Below are 18,351 nucleotides of genomic sequence, written 5' to 3'. Positions count from 1 at the left end.
AAGAGAGAATGAGCAGTGCTGAGCGTTCGTGGCTACGAGTTTTGTTTTTGTAGCGTGTGCCTTCTCGGCGGAAGAAAGAAATCGCGCCCGCTGCGTTTGTCGCTGTTGCCACGAGTTGCTGTGCGACAGGTAGACCGGAGAGCGACGGTCTTCATGTCGCGTGCTGCACGCAATAGCAGCGTGTCCGAGGCGTCGGAGCTCTCGCAGGCGCCGCCTCTGCGGCGCCGGGCTGCTCTTCGCTCCTCCAGCGGCAAGGGCAACACAGCTGGCGACGGACCGGCTGGAGCAAACAGCGGGAGACAGCAGGCGGCGCTGGCTGGCTCGAGACCTGCGCAGCGAAGCCGTTCGCGTCAGCGCCCCGCTGGCACTGCCGGCGTGTCCGAAAGCCCCGACGCTCTCATCCGCGCGTGCCAGAGGCAGACCCGCTCGCTGCGGCGGGACCGCTCGATCGAGCACCGCGACGCCGCCAGGCAGGCACAGCAGGCTGGGGCGGTGCGGCGATCAGCCAGCGCGAGGCGGCCAAAGCCCGCGAGGCGGTCCGGCACCGAAGAGACGGAGGCAGCGGCCAGCGCGTCGGTGCCCGAGCGGGATTCGGTGGCGCCGCCGCGTCGGCAGACTCGCTCTCTCGCCGCCGCCGCCACCTCTACAGCAGCGGGAGATGCCGACGCAAGGCGAGAGGCGGAGGCGGCGGCGCCAGCGCCGCGGGAGCCGGCTCCTGCGGCGGCACCCGCGGCGGCACCCGCGGCGCGGAGGACGGCGGTGTCGGCAGCTGCCGAGGCAGGTGGCGGTGCTAGGCGCAGGGTGGCGGCGGGTGGCGTTGGCGGCTCCTCTAGCCGGGCACGCTCGGCGCCGCCTGGCGGGCGGCGGCGCAACGACCCGCCACCGTCCGCGGCGCTGCTGGGCAAGAGGCGCACGCGGAGCGGCGTCGGGTCGCGGCCAGGGCAGGAGGTGGAGAGGCGGGAGGTGCCGGGGTACGACCGCTGCGAGCTCTCCGACGGCGACTACGACAGCGAGAAGGAGCAGATGGGGCGACCGCCCGCGCGGGCGGCCAAGGCGGCGACGGCCCGCTCGCGCAATGAGGCCGAGGAGGAGCAGCGCGAGGAGGAGGACCGTTTCGTGGCGATGTACGACGACAGGAGCGACGCGACGACGCCGAGCGAGGGTGCCTTCGGCGGCGGGCGAGCGGCGAGAGCGGCGAGAGCGGCGACACTTGACTTTCCTCTCACATGATGCGCCGCGACCCCTGTAGGTTCTCGCCGCCCTCGGGAGCGAGCAGCTCGCGCGACGCCGATGATGGCGAGAGCGCGAGTGAGAGCGAACCGCTTTACGCGGTGCGGAGGATCTTGGCGCTCAAGCGGGTGTGGGGCGGGAAGCTCGAGTACGAGATTGAGTGGGAGCCCGACCCGACGACAGACGAGACCTACGACTCCTCCTTCGAGCCCGAGGACAACCTCGCCTCCAGGGCGTCCACTGGCGGCCAAACCTGGCGTGCTATTGGAGCAACCGACCTGCTGACCGAGTGCGCTATCGAGAGCTGCCCATCTCACAGTGTTGCACCCCTCTCACCCCCACACCACCCCGCAGGTGGACTACGTTGCGCTGATGACGAAGGACCGCTTCGTCGAGGTGCAGGCCCACCTGTCCTTTGAGCTCCCCGGCAGCATGCGGTACCCCACCGACCCGTTCCGCAAGCTGCGATATGTCGACAAGGCCCTCCTCCTCGCAGCTACGTGGGCGTGGGACCCGGAGCCCTTCGCCTGCCTCGACGAGTCGCGGGTTGCCACCCACTCGCAGTACTGCCCGTTCAGGCAGCAGATGATGTGCAAGCCGATCAAGGACGGCTGCACCGTGTACACCTTTGTCTTCGAGAGCGGCTACCTCTACGCGTGGGAGTGGTTCCTCGGGGCAGCTGCCGACACGCCGCTCCCGCTCGGGCAGCCAACTGACACAGCTCCGCTCGACGAGGACAACTCCGGCTTCATCGTGAACATCGTGAAGACGCTCGCCGGCCGACCCGAGTTCCACGGCACCGGCATGACCGTCGTGACGGACAAGGGCTACACGAGCATAACGGCTGCCATGTACCTCGCGTCGTGCGGCATCTTCCTGGTCGGCATGCTCCGCACCAAGGGCAGGCCTGTGAGTACTCCTCGCGGAGCGCGCCACTACTTCCCCTTCCGCTTCCCGACGATGGACAACCTCGTCGGCTGGGCGCGCGGCGCGCGGCGCGAGGCGTACCAGCAGCTCCAGGACGCGCACGGGCGCAAGTGGTACCTCAAGGCGGAGGTGTGGCTCGACTCGCGCTTCTGCACCCTCATCGGGACCGTCATCTTCGAGGTCAGCGACGTCCAGGTACGCCGCTGGTCCAAGACCTCCAAGGCCTACATCCTCATCGCATGCTCACGGATGGCCAAGCTGTACCAGAAGCACATGCCGCACGTCGACCGCTACAACGACCGGCACCAGAGCACGAACATCTCCATGGGCTACTGCAGGCAGCGCTACACCCGTGCGCTGTTTATCGGCTTTCACTTGGCGATGCTGGTCTGCAACACCGTCACGATCGTCTGCTGGCTCATTCCGGCCGCGGTGCTCGGCAAGCTGAAGCGGCGCGCCAAGAACGTCGGCGGCATCCTTCGCTTCTCGCAGATGCTGCTCGCCGAGAGCCTCTGCGACTTGGGTGTGTGGCTAGCCAAGCAGGAGCTGGGCGACGCCGACCAGCGGGCTCGCTCGAACCTCGCGCCGCACTGGATGTCGCGCCAGCAGCAGCGGCGTGCTCGGCCTCTGCCAGGCCTGTTCCCAGAGGTCCACGAGATTAAGAACTTCAAGACGGACTTTAGCACGCGTGAGCGGCTGCGGCTTGGCCTCCCTTCTGGTGGCAGGAGCAACTGTGCTGGCTGCCTGCTACTCTGTGAGGAGGTGGAGGGCTCGTCGCAGCAGACGCCGGGGGGGCACGCACGCTTCTATCTGCCTAGCGGCCTGCGTGTCCCGGAGCCACGGTTGGGCTGCGTCGTGTGCAAGGTCAACCTCTGCAAGAAGTGCAGGAGGCCTGTGGCCAAGGGAGGCTGGGACCATGTTGGCTACTGCCATGGCCAGCTCCCTCCAGTCTCTGGATGAGTGAGTGTGTGTGTGTGCGTGTGTGGGCCGGTTGAGAGCTGTCGTGTGAAGAGCCTCCCGGGGAGCTCGCTTGGACCGGGGTGCAGGTGGCTTCTATGAGCCACCTTACTGCTGTGTGAACCCAACAGCATCACATTCCACACACTGATGCCCCCTAGAGTAGTACTGGATGCCCTAGGGTGCACTCACATCTTGCGACTAAGGGGAGGGTCAGGCGTTCGGATGCTTAGCTCTGGGGCCTCCCCGGGGTGTTTAACCGTTGGTGACGGCGGCCTCCATGTGCCCCCATATCTCTCTGTATTTGCGCAAGCAGCCAATACAACACCCTCATACTCCCTAGGGTGGTCCTGGGCACTCTAGGGGAGCGCTAGAACACTTGGCGCCAAAGGGCGGGTTGGGGCGGGTTAAGTGACACAACTTTCGAGCGCAGCAAGCCCCGTAAAAATCGCGTCGTTCAGTCTTTAGCGTAGTCGGAGTACAGTACTTCGCATGAGCGGAACACACGAGTCTCACGACTTCACACCGTCACCTCCCGACACGCGCGCGAGAACAAAATGGACCCCAGTACGCACAATGACGGCACAGACAGAACTAACCCAAATAAACCAACCGCCACGCGTGCAAGGGGCGTTCTCAGTGTTTGACCGCTCTCGCACCCACAGCCGCCCCTCCACCCTTCCCCCCCTCCCCCCCCTGCAGCGCGGCCAGTCGGAGCTGCCCCTCCCGGAGCAGCCGCTCGTTCTCGCGCTGGTCCACGCGCGCCCGCTGCAGCGTCGCCTCCACCTCGCCCAGCTGCTTGCGGAGCGCCGCCAGCTTTGGCTCCGTGATGGCGATGTGCCTCGCGAGCTCCGCCGCCCGCTGCGCCCGCCCGTCGAGCTCCGTCTCGAGCCTCGCGCTCGCGCCGCGCCGCTCCGCCGCCAGGACGGACGCCTTTCGCAGCAGCCGCAGCTCGAAGCTGACGTCCTTGGAGCGCAGCAGCGAGTGCGAGTTGTCGAGCGCCGCAACGTACCGCCCGCCGTTTGGCAGCGCGAGCGACCCCTCGCGCGAGCCCGCGCGCACGTCGAGCAGCCTCCCGCGCCCGAGGCCGGAGCCGCCCGCGGCCGCCGGCTCCCTCGCGTCCAGCTCGCCCACATACGTGACTCGGAAGCAGATGTCGTGGGCCGCGGCGCGGAAGGAGTACTGCAGCACGGCCGGCCCGGGCGCCGCGAAGGCGACACTCTTGTTCTCGCCAGCGCGCAACTGCACGCCGCCCGCCTCGCTCCAGTCGGCGGACGGCTCGGGCGGCGGCGAGGCCGCCGCCGGGGCGCGCAGCAAGCCCAGCGAGATCTCGCCCTTGCGGTGCGAGCGGAGCACCTCAACGACCGCCTCGCAGGTGAAGTAGACCTGGCCGTCGACCGAGCGGACCACGTCGCCCGGCCGTATCTCGTCTCCAATGGCAGCCGCGGCTGAGCGGTGGATGCTGCGCACGAGGGCGACGCCTCGTTCGTTGCACAGGTCCAGCCCGATGCTTCGCGAGCGCTTCTCTAGGCGCACCCGACGCTCCCCATCGCCGTGCTGCACCAGCCGGTGCAGCACGAAGCTGCCCTGCCAGCCGAGCGACAGGCCGCGAAGCACATCGCCTTCGCGAAGGGCCCGCTCGATGGAGTGCGCGGAGTAGGGCTCCATAAAATGCGACGAGCGATCGGCGACTGTGGGTGCGTCGGTGTGGGATACAGCTGTCGTATATCCAGCCCGCGGTACGACTGTGCAGTCGTATCACTGCGGAGGGCTGTCAGGTCGGCTCGACAGTAAAAATCGGCGTTGCCGCCGCCGGCCACTTCCAGCTGCTCGGTGTGGGAGGAGAACCCATCACCGGGGGCAATAGGGAGGGAGCAGCGCTCCGCAGCGCCGAGCTCCCGCGAGTTCACAGAAGCCGCTGCCGCCAAACCCTTTTTAATGGCAGCCTGGACCCTGGTGCCTGTGTGTGTGTGTGGCCTTTCCCATGGTGTTTCTTTCTTTCTGTGAATCGTGCTTTTGGAGAGGGGGAGAAAGCCTTTGGGTTGCGAAATTGGGAAGCTTCGGCTGGCGCTGGCGGGGAGGGGGCAAATGCAGCGTGTCTGTTTTGTTTAGAAGATTTTTAGCAATACCAAGTTGTGTTGCTGTTTGTTTGTTTGTGGCTCGGATATGTCTAGATAAATAGAAGCCAACGAACCAATAAGGTTATGCTTGTGTTGAGTTCTTAGTTTTGGAAGCTCGAGACCCGCGTGGCCCTGGCGACGTCACCAAGCGCTTAGTCTACGTACGCACGTCCCCTTCTTCCACCCATCATGGTTGCCCTCCGCAAGCGCATGCTCAAAAGCCTCAAGAAGCGCCTGTCCAAGCGTGGCAAGAGCGAGGCCGACATCGGCGCGACTCGCGAAGTTGCGGAGGTCACCGACCAGGGCGCAACCTCCACTGATCCCGTTCCCGAGACCGACGCCGCGGCCGCCGAGGTGCCCAACCTCGTGCAACGCCTGAGCGGGATACTTGCAGACGCTGCCGAGAAGTGCGTGGGCGCTCGCTGTCTGAGCAAGTCAGCACCGGGCGAGGCGGCGGCGTCAAAGGAGGAGGCAGCGGCCGAGGAGGAGGTGGTGCTGGCCGAGGCCAAACCGGCAGGAACTCCGGGCGGCCGTCTGTCGGAGGAGGAACTCGAGGCGGCGCGCTTGCAGTGGCGCGATTATGGCCTAAGGAGCTTCGACATGGCACTGGCCAAGGAGATGTCTGTCACCCGTGCCGAGTACGACGAGGTCGACGAGGTGGCAGCTGCCTACGCGCACGCGACGGCCGAGGCTGCGGCAGCGGAGCCTACCCTCTTCGATACGCTAAAGAAGTCGGTCTCGAGCTACCTCGGGCGCGACACACCGCCGGTGGAAGAGACGCCCGTGGCGTAAGCCCCGGCCGTGTGATTCGGGGGATCGCCACGCACGTCGTGTGTCGGGGACTCGCACGGGGTCTGTGAGAGTGAAGCTGCACTGTGCGAACGCCAGGGAGCTCGCCGACGACGTGTCGTGCGCTCCGCGTATTTATCATTATGCTGGGCCGTGCACCTGCGGAACAGGGCGACCACAGGAAAAACGATCATGCATGCTGTGGGTCAGGACGATTTCTATTATATATATTGGAGCGTCAGCGCAAGCGTCTCAGGACTCAGCGGCGCAGGCGCACGGCGCCGAGGAGGAGGAGGGGGGGGAGGAGGAGGAGGAGAAGAGCGAAACACACACGCTGCATGTGCATGCGCGTGTGCATGCAGCATGTTTGTCCCCACTCAGGGTTATGGGAGCGGCCATAACAGGTGTTATGGCTGTTATGGCTGGCTGCTCATAACACCCCATAACACCTCATAACACCTCATAACACCTCCATCGCTGTTATGGCTGTTATGCCCACCCTACCATAACACCTCATAACACCTCATAACACTCATAACAGCTGTTATGTGCCACTGATTTTTCTTTTGGAGCCCCGCGCAAGGTAAATTCTTCTTTCGTGTACCTGTGTTAGTGCCAGTGCGCGCCAGTCCCGAAAAAGAAAGAAAGAAAACAGACAACCCAAGGCCGGCCCCATAACACCCATAACACCGTGGATCCGGGACGGCTCTCTCATTCATAGCAGCCCATAACATGTTATGGGCTGCTATGCCCCGAGAGCCATAACACCATAACAATAACTGCGCCTGGGGACCAGCATGTGCGTGTATGTCCGAGGGGGATAAGTTCCGCGCGCATGCATTGCCCCAACAAGGATCCGCAAAACAAACAAGGGTCTCCCCCGTCCGGGTCGCGCAATGCTCTCGCTGCTCGCGCTCCTGCCCGGGCTTCCGGCGCCTCCAACCGACTCCTGGTTCGAGGCGTACAAGACATTCGACGAGATTGTCACCTTTATGGACAATACCGACTTCACCTCCAGAAATGTTGCTGGGCGTTCTCACGAGGGTCGAGAGGTATTGCCTCCGCACGTGGCCTTGCCCTCCCGACGGAAGCTCACCGCACCCCGCACGTCATCTCAGGTGCTCGTCTATCAGTACGGCGACCCCACCAAGCCTGGCCTGCTCGTCCTGTGCACCGTGCACGCTCGGGAGTGGATCTCGGCGATGGCGTGCCCTTGGGTGGCACAACAGCTCGCAGGAGACGATACTGCCATTCTGGAGACGAACGCCGTGTACATCATGCCGGTCGTCAACCCGGACGGCTACGCCTTCTCTCACGCGCCGGAAGGAAACCGGTACTTTCGCACCAACCGGCGGCCGGGCAGCTACTTCGGTGTCGACTTGAACCGCAACTTCCCTCGCCACTGGAACAGCTGCAGCCAGTGGCGACGCTGCTCCTCCGGCAACGTGGGCTCCTCCTCGCAGACGTACCGAGGCCCATCTCCGGGGAGCGAGCCAGAGACGCGCGCCGTCATGGCCGTTGCCGACGAGATTGAAGCCACCTCCGGCCTAGTACTCTTTGTCGACGTTCACTCCTACTCCGCAGTCGTGAGCGGTCGATACGACGATGCGACGGCCGACATTTCGCCCATCTCCGCGCAGCAAAACGTTGCCGGACCAAAGATTGTGGACGCCATGAACTCGATTGATGGCTATGGCACCACACACTGTGCTGGAGCGGCGCCACCAGCGGAGCTAGAGCCCTCCCTCACACCAAAATTGCGTGTAAGCAGGCTACCAGTATTGGACGGCCGCTGACTGGTCCTATTCGGCGGACGGTACTGCCGGCAAAACTGAGACAGGAGCAACGCCACCGGCGGGGATTGAACCCCGTGCTCACCTGGATGTGCCGCGAATGTTAGGCGACCATATGTTCGAGGAGTACGGCCAGCCGTGGAGCTGGCTGATTGAGCTGAGGCCGCAGTCGTCCGGACAGGGCGGCTTTACGCTCCCCGCGTCGGAGATCCTGCCCACCGTCCAAGAGGTGGACGCCTTGAAAGGGTGTACGGGACGGAAGCTTGCGCTCTTCACATTCCAGGTGTGCCCTGGATAGGCGTTCGCTGGGCTTGAGCAGATGTGCGCGGAGGCGGGGGGTGAGAAACCGAGCTCCTACAGTGGTACCAAGCGGGCGGCCGATGGCGAGGTGGCAGGCCGAGAGGGGGGTCGAGAGGTGGGCGAAATCAAAAGGGAGGACAATGCCGTCGCAAACGGGGACGGCGCTCTCCCGAGAGGCCCACCGTCGCAGGGACAGCGCGAGGAGTAGCGAGCGGTGCCCGACTTGCCCTCCCCCCCCCCTAGGCCCCATCCCCAGGGCCTCCAGGGCTCGCACCGCTCAACCTCTCATAGGCCAGCGCGCAGCGCCAAGGAGTATTTTCTTCTCAATAACAAACAAACGACCCTCTCTGCCTGCCCGCGCCGGAATATGCCAATGCGTGGGATTGGTGGATTGCAGTCATGAGATGGGATGTGGGTCCTCCGACGCCAGATGACAGGTGTCGAGTTTGGCACCTTGACACGGACGAGCATGGTTTCAGCTAGATGGTGTCGAGGGGTGTCGAGGGGTGTCGAGTTGGTCGAGTTGGCATGGGGTGTCGAGGTGTCGAGTCGGTGTCGAGGTTTGGTGTCGAGGTGTCGAGGCCAGGGCTCAGTATGCTTGGCCCGGGCGCGGGGTAGACGCCCCAGAGCTTGATGCAGCGGTCGCGGATGGAGTTGTAGTACTTGTTGAAGTAACGAGCAGCGGCGGTTGCACGAGGGGCGGTGCGCTGCCGCCAGCGAGGGCGTGGCCCTGGTAGGCTGGCCTGTCACGTAGTGATGGCCAGACGGCGAGGAAGGCGGCGACGAAGCACGCGTCGGCGACGTCGGCGTGCCCTCCGATGTTTGAGCCGCCTTTCGCCACCGAGAGCTGCACCTCCTCCCAGGCGCGGTCGAGCTCCTCCGTGGGCGTGCCGTTTGCCCTGGCGAGGATCTCGAAGGAGGTGCGCAGCCGCGGGAGCACCACCGTGTTGAGGACGGGCACGATGACGTCGGGCAGGTGAGTCCGCATCCAATAGTACGGGGTGCCGTTGCGCGAGCGCAGCAGCTTGTAGAAGAGCTGCGAGACGTCCGGGTCTTTGTCGGTGTCACGCAGTTGGTCGACCTCGTACCTTGAACGTCTTGCACAGCTGGTTCCGCTCGTACAGGCGACCCGCGTCGGTGTCGGGCGCGACAAAGGTGCCGACGACTTTGACACCTTGGATCTCGCCCTCCTGCTGCTCAAGGATTGCAGCTGGGATGCCGTCGACGCCACCCGCCGGGCAGATGGCCTTGATCTTGGTGTCGTTCGACACACAGCCGCAGTCCTCGAGTCGGTTGGTCTGCAGGCGCTCGAAGGCGTCTGCAGCTGTCTGCTCTGCTCCGTCGCCATCGACGCGGCGCGGATGGCGCATGTACGTGTCGTCGGCTTGGCACAGGATCTCAGCCGCCCGAAACTGGCGTTGCGTGCAGCAGAGGGAGAGGTGGTACGGGAGGCAGCAGCCGTTGGTGGCGAGGACGCAGCCCTGCTGCCCGCCCTGAGCCGAGCGGATGACCTTTCGCATGACGGTCGCGAAAGAGTCGCCATCGACGATGTCACGCTCGTCGTCCTCGCCATCGTCGGCCCCTCCCTCGCCGTCGGTCGCAGCGGCGGCGCTGATGATTTCGATCGAGAGCTCGCCGTCGGCGCAGTTGAAGTAGATCGGCGACGGCGAGCTGTAGAAGACGGAGTAGACGGGCACGCACGGCTGGAAGAGCTCCTCGCCACGCAGCGCCTTGAACATCTGCGAGCGGTCGACGCAGTCGTACATCTGCCGGATGTCGTCCGAGAAGAGGACGTCGTTCGCACCGGCCACCGGGTCCATCCACGAGCGGACGCACATCGAGGTCTTCTCGGAGCCGCTCGGGGCGAAGTCCGAAGACGTTGTTGACGACAAAGTTTTGCGGCTCGAGGGCGGTGTCGGCTTGGGGCCTTCTCGACAGCCGCCGCTGCAGCCTATGGCGCTCGCGGAGTCGGACGCGGCCGCCACCGTCTGTTGGTGCCCCTGCTGGGCAAAGGCGAGCGGGCCTCCGCGTCGCCGATTCTGGTCGCCCGCTCCTGCGCGTCAGTCGGGTGCATCGACGTGTAGAACTTGTTCCAGCTTTTTTGCATCTCGAGCGTCCCGCACCGACACGCCAGCCGACGGATGGAGTCGCCAATGCCGAGGCAGCGAATACGCTCGCGTTTGTCGTCCTTGTAGAAGGCGCACGCGCGGATGGGGCAGAGGATCTTTTTGGCACTCGTCGCACACCGCAGGCACACCGTGGCGTGCCAGATCGACTTGACGAGGCCGCGGCAGTCCTCCTTCCCGCCGTGGTGGTAGACGAGAGACCACGTCTCCATGGTGACTCCGTCGACGCCCGCCGCTCGCTGCCGTGGCGGGTTGAGGAACACCTTGTCGATGTACTTGTCGCTCGGAGCAAAGGTCTTGACTCCGGGCACCCGCTTGAGCAGCTCCGGGTCGAGCGGCTCTTTGGGCTGCTGAAGCGTGACGGCGTACTTTTTCTGATTCTCGGGTTTGGAGGGGTCGACGACATCGGCGGGCTGCAGCTCCTGGAGGCCCTTCTTGGCCTCGCCGAGCCGCGTCCGGCGAAGGCAGCGCGAGTGCATGCTCGCCTGGCTGCGCGGCGCGAGCGCGTTTTCGGCGTTCCCACCGCCGCCGCCGTCTTCGCCGTCGCCGTCTCCTTTCTCACGGTCGCCCCCCTCGCGAAGCATCTCCTCGAGAGCGTCACGGAGAGCCCTCGGCGATGAGGCCGCGATAGCCCCCCTTTCGATGACGGCGGCGTCCGAGCGAGTGCGCTCGAACCTGGGACGGCGCATGATGACGGCGTACGCCATGCAGAAGGCCTTGAGGCTCGCCGCGCCGAGGGGTGTGGCTTCACATAAACGCACAACTCCGGACCCAAGACGCACAAGCACAGACAGTCGAGAAGGGGGAGAGACAGCAACGACAGTCAGAAGTCGTGGCTTCACACTTGGTCCATGAACGCTGTCGAGCTCGCCGATGGAGCAGGCGCCCTTTGGCGAGGAGGTGGCGGAGGCGGGGGAGGATGTGATGGAGGAGGGGGAGGGGGAGGAGGAGGACGGGCCACTGGAGCCGAGGCGGCTCTCCCATGATCTCCCGCCCTCGAGGCGCGGCGCCGACAGCACGGCGCGGCAGCGAACCATGTCGGCATACGAGAGCTTGACGTTCCCGTGCTACCCCTCGGACGCGGTGATCGAGGGTGCCGGCTTCGAGATGCCGCGCGCGTTGATCGCGCACGGCGAGGCGCCTCCGAGCGCTCGAAAGTGGTGCGCCGCGCCCGCCAACCTCTGACCCGCAATCGTTGGTTTTTGATATGCCTCCAACCGCTCTCAGGGACATGGCGCTTTCGCTCTCGACCTCGGCGCACGAGGCACTAGTGGCGCGGCGGCAGGCGTTGCTGCAGGTTGCTGTGCGGCGCCAGCAGTTGGCCGACGAGCAGGAGCGCAAGCGCGTGCGGAGGCCGACTGCCATCATGCGCAACAACGACGAGGTGGCGCGCGTCCTGGCGCCGGGCAGCGCGCGGCCGGTGGGGCAGCGCCAGCCACGGGCGCGCCGCTCGCCGTTCCACCCGACCCACCCAGCCACCCCTGCTCGTCCCTGGCCGAGCCGGCACCCCCGTCTCGCCCGCAGGCGGCGGCAGACTCGGACGGCAAGCCCGCGGCGCAGCACGGCCGGCCGCCCCGCGGCGAGAGGGAGCGGGCGCGGCGCGAGGCCGACGGGGGCCGGCGCGGGGAGCTCCCCCTCGCCAACGGGGGCGGCGGACACGGCGACGGCGCGCGGCGCAGCGCCTCGCCGCCCTTCTCCGGTGCGCACCGCGGCGACGAGCGGCGGTGCGACGAGCGCGAGAGGAGGAGGGGCGCCGGCCAGCGGGGCGGAGACGCGGCGGCCGAGGGCGGCGAGGGGCGGGCTGGGTCGGCGCCGCAGCCGGTACGCCCGCCGGCGCTTCCGTACGCCACTTCGCTGCCTCCGGAGCTGGTCGACTCCGGCGCGCCGGTCAAGTGCGCCACGGTGCAGGCGGTGCTGCCGGCGGGGAGTGCTCCGACGGGGGCGGTGCGGCGGGTGGTCGGCATCGTGCTCAACAAGCACCGGGAGGGAAGCCGCGAGGGCGCGGCGAAGCACGAGGCGCTGGAGGGCGGGAAGCGCAAGCGGAGGGCGCCCGCTTGGATGTCCGGCGCCGAGTGGACCGAAGAGGACCTCGGCTCGGAAGAGGCCGAGCTGCAGCCGCGCCGCCGGACAGCTGCCGTCTCCACCGTCGCGGCGAGCACCGACGACGGGCGAGGACGGCTGCTGCAGGGCGCCAGCGCGGCCGAGATTTGCGTGTGGGGCGTCGCCCCCCCCGCGCGCGTGGGCGAGCGCTCGCAGCGGCGCGAGCGGTCCGGCGGAGGTAGCATGCCCCCTCCGCTGCACGTTCCTCACGACGGCTCTCGGTGCGCGCTGCGAGGGCTCGACTCGCGCTTCCTAGACGTCTCCCAGACCTCTCCTGGAGCCTTCCCCGCAGGCGCGTGCGAGGGCAGGACTCGCGCTCGCCGCGGATGGGGCCGTCGGGCCCGTCCCCGCCGTCGCGCAACCGCTCTAACTCCAAGGAGGCCAAGGAGAGCGACGGATTTGCTGTCTACTTTGGCGACCTCCCTTCGCCGCGCATGATCGAGGCGCGCGGAGGCAGACGGCTCCGCCCGGAGGAGGCGCTCACCGCGCGCCCCTCCGCCCGCCGCAGGTGGTCAAGGCGAAGGAGGTCCTCCTCCCCGGCTGGCGAGCAACCGCTGCGCCGCCGCGGCCAGCTGCTGGGCTGCCTGGCGGCGGCGGGCCGGTCCACCGCCCCGTGCCAAGCGAGGAGTCGAGCGACGACGAGGGCGGCGACGAGGCGACGGCCGACCTCGCGTACGAGAAGCGCCACACGCGCACGCTCGAGCGCGCGATCGCGGCGGCGCGCGCAGTCGCACGCACCATGGCCCGCAAGGAGCGCGAGCGGAAGCAGGTTTCTGCCCCCCCGCCCTCCCTCCCTGCCCCGCCACCCCCCCTGCGCTCGCCCTGCACTTGCCCCCACTGCCTCAGCCCAACGCGGGGAGCTGCCCGCCACGGGAAGCGGCCGCGTCGTCCGGGAAGCGGCCGCTTCGTCGCGCCTCTCACCCTCGCCCCCCTCCTTGCCCCAGCAGGCGGCGGGCCACCACCACTCCGACGGCGGCGGCGAGGGCGGAGTGGGCGAGGAGGAGGAGTGGAAGTACCGGCCGTCCGAGCTGGCGGCCCTCATCGCGGCGACGTCGATGAACTTCGACGAGGAGGGGAGCGAGCCGACGGCGGGCACGGCGGGCTTCTTCGGCCTCGGCGGGGCTAACCGCGGTGCCGACAACGAGAAGGCGGGCGGCGAGGGCGGCGCGGGCGAGGCGGGAGGCGCGGGCGGCGGGGCGGCTGGCGAGAGCAGCAGAGGCGACGCGGCGGCGGCAGGCGAGGAGGAGGAGGGGGAGGAGGAGGGGCTGATAGAGGCGCAGCTGGGGGCGGAGGACGAGGAGCTGCTCGTCGACTCCGCCGAGGCGGACGCGCTCATCGAGTCGATGCTCGAGCCTGCCGGCGTCGAGGAGGGAGGCGCCTCCTTCGACGAGCCTGCGGACGAGGAGGAGGAGGCGGACTACTCGATGGCGGAGGGGGAAGAGGAGGGGGAAGAGGAGGGGGAGGAGGAGGGGGGGGAGGAGGGGGGGGAGGAGGGGGGGGAGGAGGGGGAGGGCGACTCCGACTCGCAGCACGAGCCGCACTCAGACCCGTCCCCGATGGACGACCCGATGGACGAGACGGACGAGGACTCGGTGCGGGCGGAGCACGAGCCGGCGGAGCTCGCCTCCCTGCCGCCGAGGCCGGAGCACGTCGGCCGCCGCTCGTACGACTCGGTCGCCTCCTCGTACTCTGGCCTCGGCGGCGGCGGAGGCGCCAGTGGCGAGTACTACGCCGAGGCGTCGGCCGACGAGGGCGAGACCTCCGGCGGCGAGGCCTGACCTCCCTCCGGCGGTGGCCTCGCCTGCTTGGGTCGCCAGGGCGATATAGCCGGGGCTTACATGTGAGCGACTGGCCTTTCATCACGCGGCACCCTCCCACACCGCACACCGCTGCCCAGGGCACGCGTGTGGTTGGTCGCGCGCGCGGCAGCCTGCTCTGCGCTTCTCTCCGTCGCGCCCGGGTTCGACGGCCTCTCCTCAGACCCACTTCGCACTTGTGCTTGATCGAGTCAGTGTTTCTACTGTCTGAGCGATGAACCATGAATGATCTTCTCATGAGCTTCGTACAGATTACACACGGAATTTTATAATAATTAATATTGGAAAACAGTAAACACAAAACAGAAAACAGAGCACTCACAGCAATTGTGTCCGAACGTGTGTGTGCAACGGGTCGGAGCGGCGTCCGGCGAGAGCGCGAGACGCAGACGCCAGACCCAGACGCGGTGAGTGCACGGCCCTGCACGCACACAGCCAGGTGCCCGCATCCTAGTCTGACTGAATAGAGTGAAGACTCACAACAGACAGCACACTCTGGCACACCCAGGCCAAAGGCGAGCGCGCGGGGCGAACGCGACCAGTCGCCACATGCAGACCTAAACGTACTCGCACGCGCACCACTTACGTCACTTCAGTATGGAGTATGATCACTACTCTGTCGCCAAACCCTAGGCCAAACCCCGGAGCTCCTCACTCAGTGCAGCTTGGCGAGCGCACGTACAAGCTGGAGCAGCTCGCCCTCCGATTCTGGCCCCGCGAGGGCGAGCTCCTCCACGCGCGTCGCAATCTTGCTCAGCGACGAGAGCGCCACCTCGAGAGGGTCCTCGATGTGCTCCTCCCCGGCGTCGTCGCCAGGCCGCAGCGCCAAGGTCGTCACTCCGCCCTCCCCGCCCTCCCACTCGGAGCCCTCCTCCTCGTCAAACGGGGTTGGGTCCGACTCGCCTCCAAACGGGTTGGAGGCGGCGCTGCCGCAGCTCTCCTCGTCGCCAAACGGGTTGGAGCGCTGCTGCGGCGGTGTCCTTGCGCTCGCTCCGCCGAAGAGCGCGTCCACCGACGAGAGAGCCTCGGTGCTGGGCTGGCTGGGAGGCAGGCTGGGTGCCCAAGGGTCGGAGGCGCATCTCCTCTGCGGAGTTGAGCCCCCCAGCACGGAATCCAGAAGCCCATCGATGGCCGACGTCGGTGTCTGCGGCTCCTTGCTCTTCCTGCTGCCTCCGATCCTGGCCAGCAAGGCCTCCGCGTCTCGCTGTTGCGAAGCGCCCGGTCCGGATCGCAGCACGAGCTCCGCTGACGTTGCCGCGTCCGCGAAGCGGTTCATATCGTACTGAAGGTTCGCCAGTAGAAGGATCGTTGCCGGCGCGCGCTGCTCCTTGATTGCCGCCTGCAGCAGTCCTCGCGCTGTTTCTTTGTGGTTGACGGCCTTTGTCTTGAGGGCTCGCTCCGCCTTCTTCACCAGCTCGTCGTGGCGCTTCGCAGCTGCTGCGGCCTGCTTCTTGCCCTCCTTGGTGGTAAGTTGGCTGCGCGACATTGTGCGCGGGTGCGCTTCTCAAGGCAAAGGGCTGGGGCTGGAAACGGGCTAGGTCCGCTCAAAGCCTTGGCGCACGCCGCCGCGTTCTGTTTTCTTTTTTTCGGTATTAAGCGTAAGGGCTCGCGAAGTCCCGTGCCTAGTGTGGTGCGCTGTATTTTTCTTCTTTCTTTTGCGCCGAGGGGTGGCCCGTCGACCGTAGACGGGCTGCTGCCACCCCTCAGGCCTCAGCCCTCAGGTTTTGAGAGAGAGAGAGATTTTCAGCAATCAATACCAAACAACTCTAACACTCACACGTCATTTGGGGCCTGGAGCCCTGTTCACGCGCGCGCGAGACGTGCAGACAGGGTTGCCAGGTGAGAGCGAATGGCGCGGTTCACGCCTCGCACAACAGAGAGAGAGATGCGCTCTGCATGGTGGGACATAAAACGGATAAAACAGAGCGAGTACTTGGGCGAGTAGGCCGTGCGGTCAACGCTGCCGCGCGCGACTTTGCGCGCGAGGCGGCGCAGCTTGAGAACGGCGGTGGGCGAGAAGCCGCCGCCGAACGTCTCGTGGAGCAGCAGGTTGAAGTTGTTGCGCTTGACAAAGATCGCGTCATGGTAGAAACCGCGATGCACCTTGACGTAGCCGTGGCCGGTCTTGTGGGAGAAGGGTTGGCCGGGCTGCCCGCGCGCCTTGCAGCCCATGTTTAGGCGGCGGGCCTTGGTCTCTTCGGTGTTGCCAAAGGCGTAGGAGTGGCCAACGAATTTTACAACTAACTAAAACTCCCTCGCACAACACTAGATCGAGGAGTGATCTAGCACGGGACTGGCGGACTGGCGCGCACTGGCGCACTGACACAGGTACACAGGAAAAGAATTCCCAGTAGACCAATTGGTTTTTCCCTTCCTGTTCTCTGCCGGCCCAAACGCCCCACGAACTCTCTCGGTCTCCGCGCACATGAACACTCCTTCCTCGTCCTTCCGAGCTCCTGCTCGTGCAGGTGATGTGGGGACCCTGTCGGTCAGCCGCTGGCGGCTGTGTCCTAAATAAAGACAAAAAAGTCGGTCTTTGACACCTCTCTTCTCTAGGGTTCACGTCACTACGTGCCTCCCCGTCTTTGTAGCCTGGCGTTTGTGCCCCGTTTGTGCCGCGTCCCACCCCGTTGACCGCGGTGCGGTGGCAGGATGCCTTGGCGCGCGGCGCTCCGCCTTCTGCCTCTCCGCCGCCCGCTCGGCGCGTGCGGCGATGCGTGCGCCACGTGAGCCCGCAGCCCTGCTCTCTCCTACCACGAAGTCGCCCATGCACCTCAGGCCTCAGGCGCCCGCCCGCCCGGCCGGAGCACGGGAGCAGCCGCCCCCCACGCGTCGCCGCGCAAGGCCGCTCGAATTGGCCGCCTTCCGTCCCCCTCAATGCTTGCCGCTCGCCTTCCCCCCCGCCCCCCCTCGTGCCTCGAGTGCACTCCCTTTTTCATTATTACACGGGATAAAAGAAAATTCACACGGCCGAGCTACCCCGCCAGCCGCCTACCCGCACACAGAGCCCCGCCCGGCGCACAGCGCTTGACGCTTGTGAGAGAGAGAGCACTTGTCAGTCTCAGTGTCAACTTGAGGGGGGAGGAGACGGAGGAGGAAGGACAAGGAGACGGAGCGGGAGGTGGCGACGGAGGAGGAGGCTAGGCTCTAGCGTTCGATAGCACGCTCGTTTGTACTTGTGTGTATTAGGCGCCCCGGCCACAGTGTGTCCGGTTACACGTCACACGCTCCACACCGCAAAAGGCTCGTTCTCGCTCATCGAGCTCCGCCTCTGCCCCCCCTTCGCAACGCCCACGCCGGGAACTGGCTGCCCCCCCCGCTGCGGCTGCAGGTGAAGTTTGCGGGCTCGCCGAGCAGGTAGCCCCAGACGAGCTCGAGCAGGTGCCCGGACGGCTTGCAGACGGCGGGCGTCGCCTCGTCGAGCAGGTCGGCCAGCAGGCGCCGCCTACAGCGTCCGCGCCACCGCGTGACACCTTGGCCGTGAGGTGCGGGTCGAAGGTGCGAGCCCCTAGGGGAAGGCGCGCCAGAAGGAGTGTGGCCGCGCGCGGATCCGGTCGGCCGAGACGAGGAACTGCGTGCAGCAGTAGCCGCCGCACGCCGCGGGCGGAGGGCCGAGGTCCGCCGCCATCATGCGGCGCCAGCTGTGCGTCTGCGCGCGCACCTCGCGCTGCCAGTCGCGGAGCTGCGTGGGCTCGAGGTGGGCTCGGATGCAGTACTCGGTGTCCCGCCCGTTGTTGAAGGACAAGTAGACGCCGCGCTCCCTTGCGAGCCGCGCGAGGGGCAGCTCGCGCAGCTGCGAGATCGCGGGCTCGCCTGCCGTCATTAGCTGGTCATTTAGCAGTCATTCACGAGATCGCGGGCTCGCCTGCTGCGGCGGAGGCGGCGTCGGGGAGGGCGGCGGGAGGGGAGGGCGGGGCCGCGGAGCTGCTGTGCCGCGGTTGTGCCACGAGGAGCGGTGGCCGTGCAGGAAGGCGCTCAGCGGGGGCAGCGAGTCGTAAAAGGCGCAGATGTAGTGCAGGTAGACGGCGTGCTCGTGCCACACGTTCGGGAGGACGTACAGCCCGTCCGCCGTCACGACGCGCTTGTACGCGAGGACCTGCGGTATTATCTTCTATTCTCCCTGCCTGTGTTATTCTCGTGCGCGAGCACCTGCGGCCCTCGCGTGGCTCGTGGAGGGGCAAGGAGGGGGCCA

General features: G+C 66.5%; 5 protein-coding genes across 5 annotated transcripts; 2 read left to right on the top strand and 3 right to left on the bottom strand.

Moving 5' to 3' along the window:
• Window positions 1-3,750: 3,750 nt before the first annotated feature.
• Window positions 3,751-4,782, bottom strand: EMIHUDRAFT_236628 (hypothetical protein; the record flags this gene model as incomplete). The annotated part of the gene is made up of 3 exons (XM_005779076.1): window positions 3,751-4,155; window positions 4,249-4,371; window positions 4,471-4,782. The coding sequence occupies 3 exons, from the start codon at window positions 4,780-4,782 to the stop codon at window positions 3,751-3,753; spliced, it is 840 nt and encodes a 279-aa protein (XP_005779133.1).
• A 641-nt stretch (window positions 4,783-5,423) lies between these two features.
• EMIHUDRAFT_236627 (hypothetical protein) lies at window positions 5,424-6,026 on the top strand (the record flags this gene model as incomplete). Its single annotated transcript, XM_005779075.1, has 1 exon — window positions 5,424-6,026. One exon carries the CDS (start codon window positions 5,424-5,426, stop codon window positions 6,024-6,026), a length of 603 nt encoding a protein of 200 aa, XP_005779132.1.
• An 893-nt stretch (window positions 6,027-6,919) lies between these two features.
• EMIHUDRAFT_115016 (hypothetical protein) lies at window positions 6,920-8,114 on the top strand (the record flags this gene model as incomplete). Its single annotated transcript, XM_005779074.1, has 4 exons — window positions 6,920-7,045; window positions 7,142-7,730; window positions 7,795-7,839; window positions 7,924-8,114. 4 exons carry the CDS (start codon window positions 6,920-6,922, stop codon window positions 8,112-8,114), a joined length of 951 nt encoding a protein of 316 aa, XP_005779131.1.
• A 6,306-nt stretch (window positions 8,115-14,420) lies between these two features.
• EMIHUDRAFT_443398 (hypothetical protein) lies at window positions 14,421-15,709 on the bottom strand. The gene has a single exon (XM_005779073.1). It carries the CDS (start codon window positions 15,643-15,645, stop codon window positions 14,815-14,817), a length of 831 nt encoding a protein of 276 aa, XP_005779130.1. The 5' UTR covers window positions 15,646-15,709; the 3' UTR covers window positions 14,421-14,814.
• A 1,673-nt stretch (window positions 15,710-17,382) lies between these two features.
• Window positions 17,383-18,275, bottom strand: EMIHUDRAFT_366931 (hypothetical protein). The gene is made up of 2 exons (XM_005779072.1): window positions 17,684-18,275; window positions 17,383-17,604 (listed from the first exon to the last, which is right to left on the bottom strand). Exons 1-2 carry the CDS (start codon window positions 17,980-17,982, stop codon window positions 17,415-17,417), a joined length of 489 nt encoding a protein of 162 aa, XP_005779129.1. The 5' UTR covers window positions 17,983-18,275; the 3' UTR covers window positions 17,383-17,414.
• Window positions 18,276-18,351: the final 76 nt, after the last annotated feature.

The sequence above is a fragment of the Emiliania huxleyi genome (assembly GCF_000372725.1).
Source record: "Emiliania huxleyi CCMP1516 unplaced genomic scaffold EMIHUscaffold_237, whole genome shotgun sequence".
Classification (NCBI taxonomy): Eukaryota; Haptophyta; order Isochrysidales; family Noelaerhabdaceae; genus Emiliania; species Emiliania huxleyi.
Note: the sequence above shows the minus strand (reverse complement) of the source record. Positions and strands in the feature narration are given on the sequence as shown.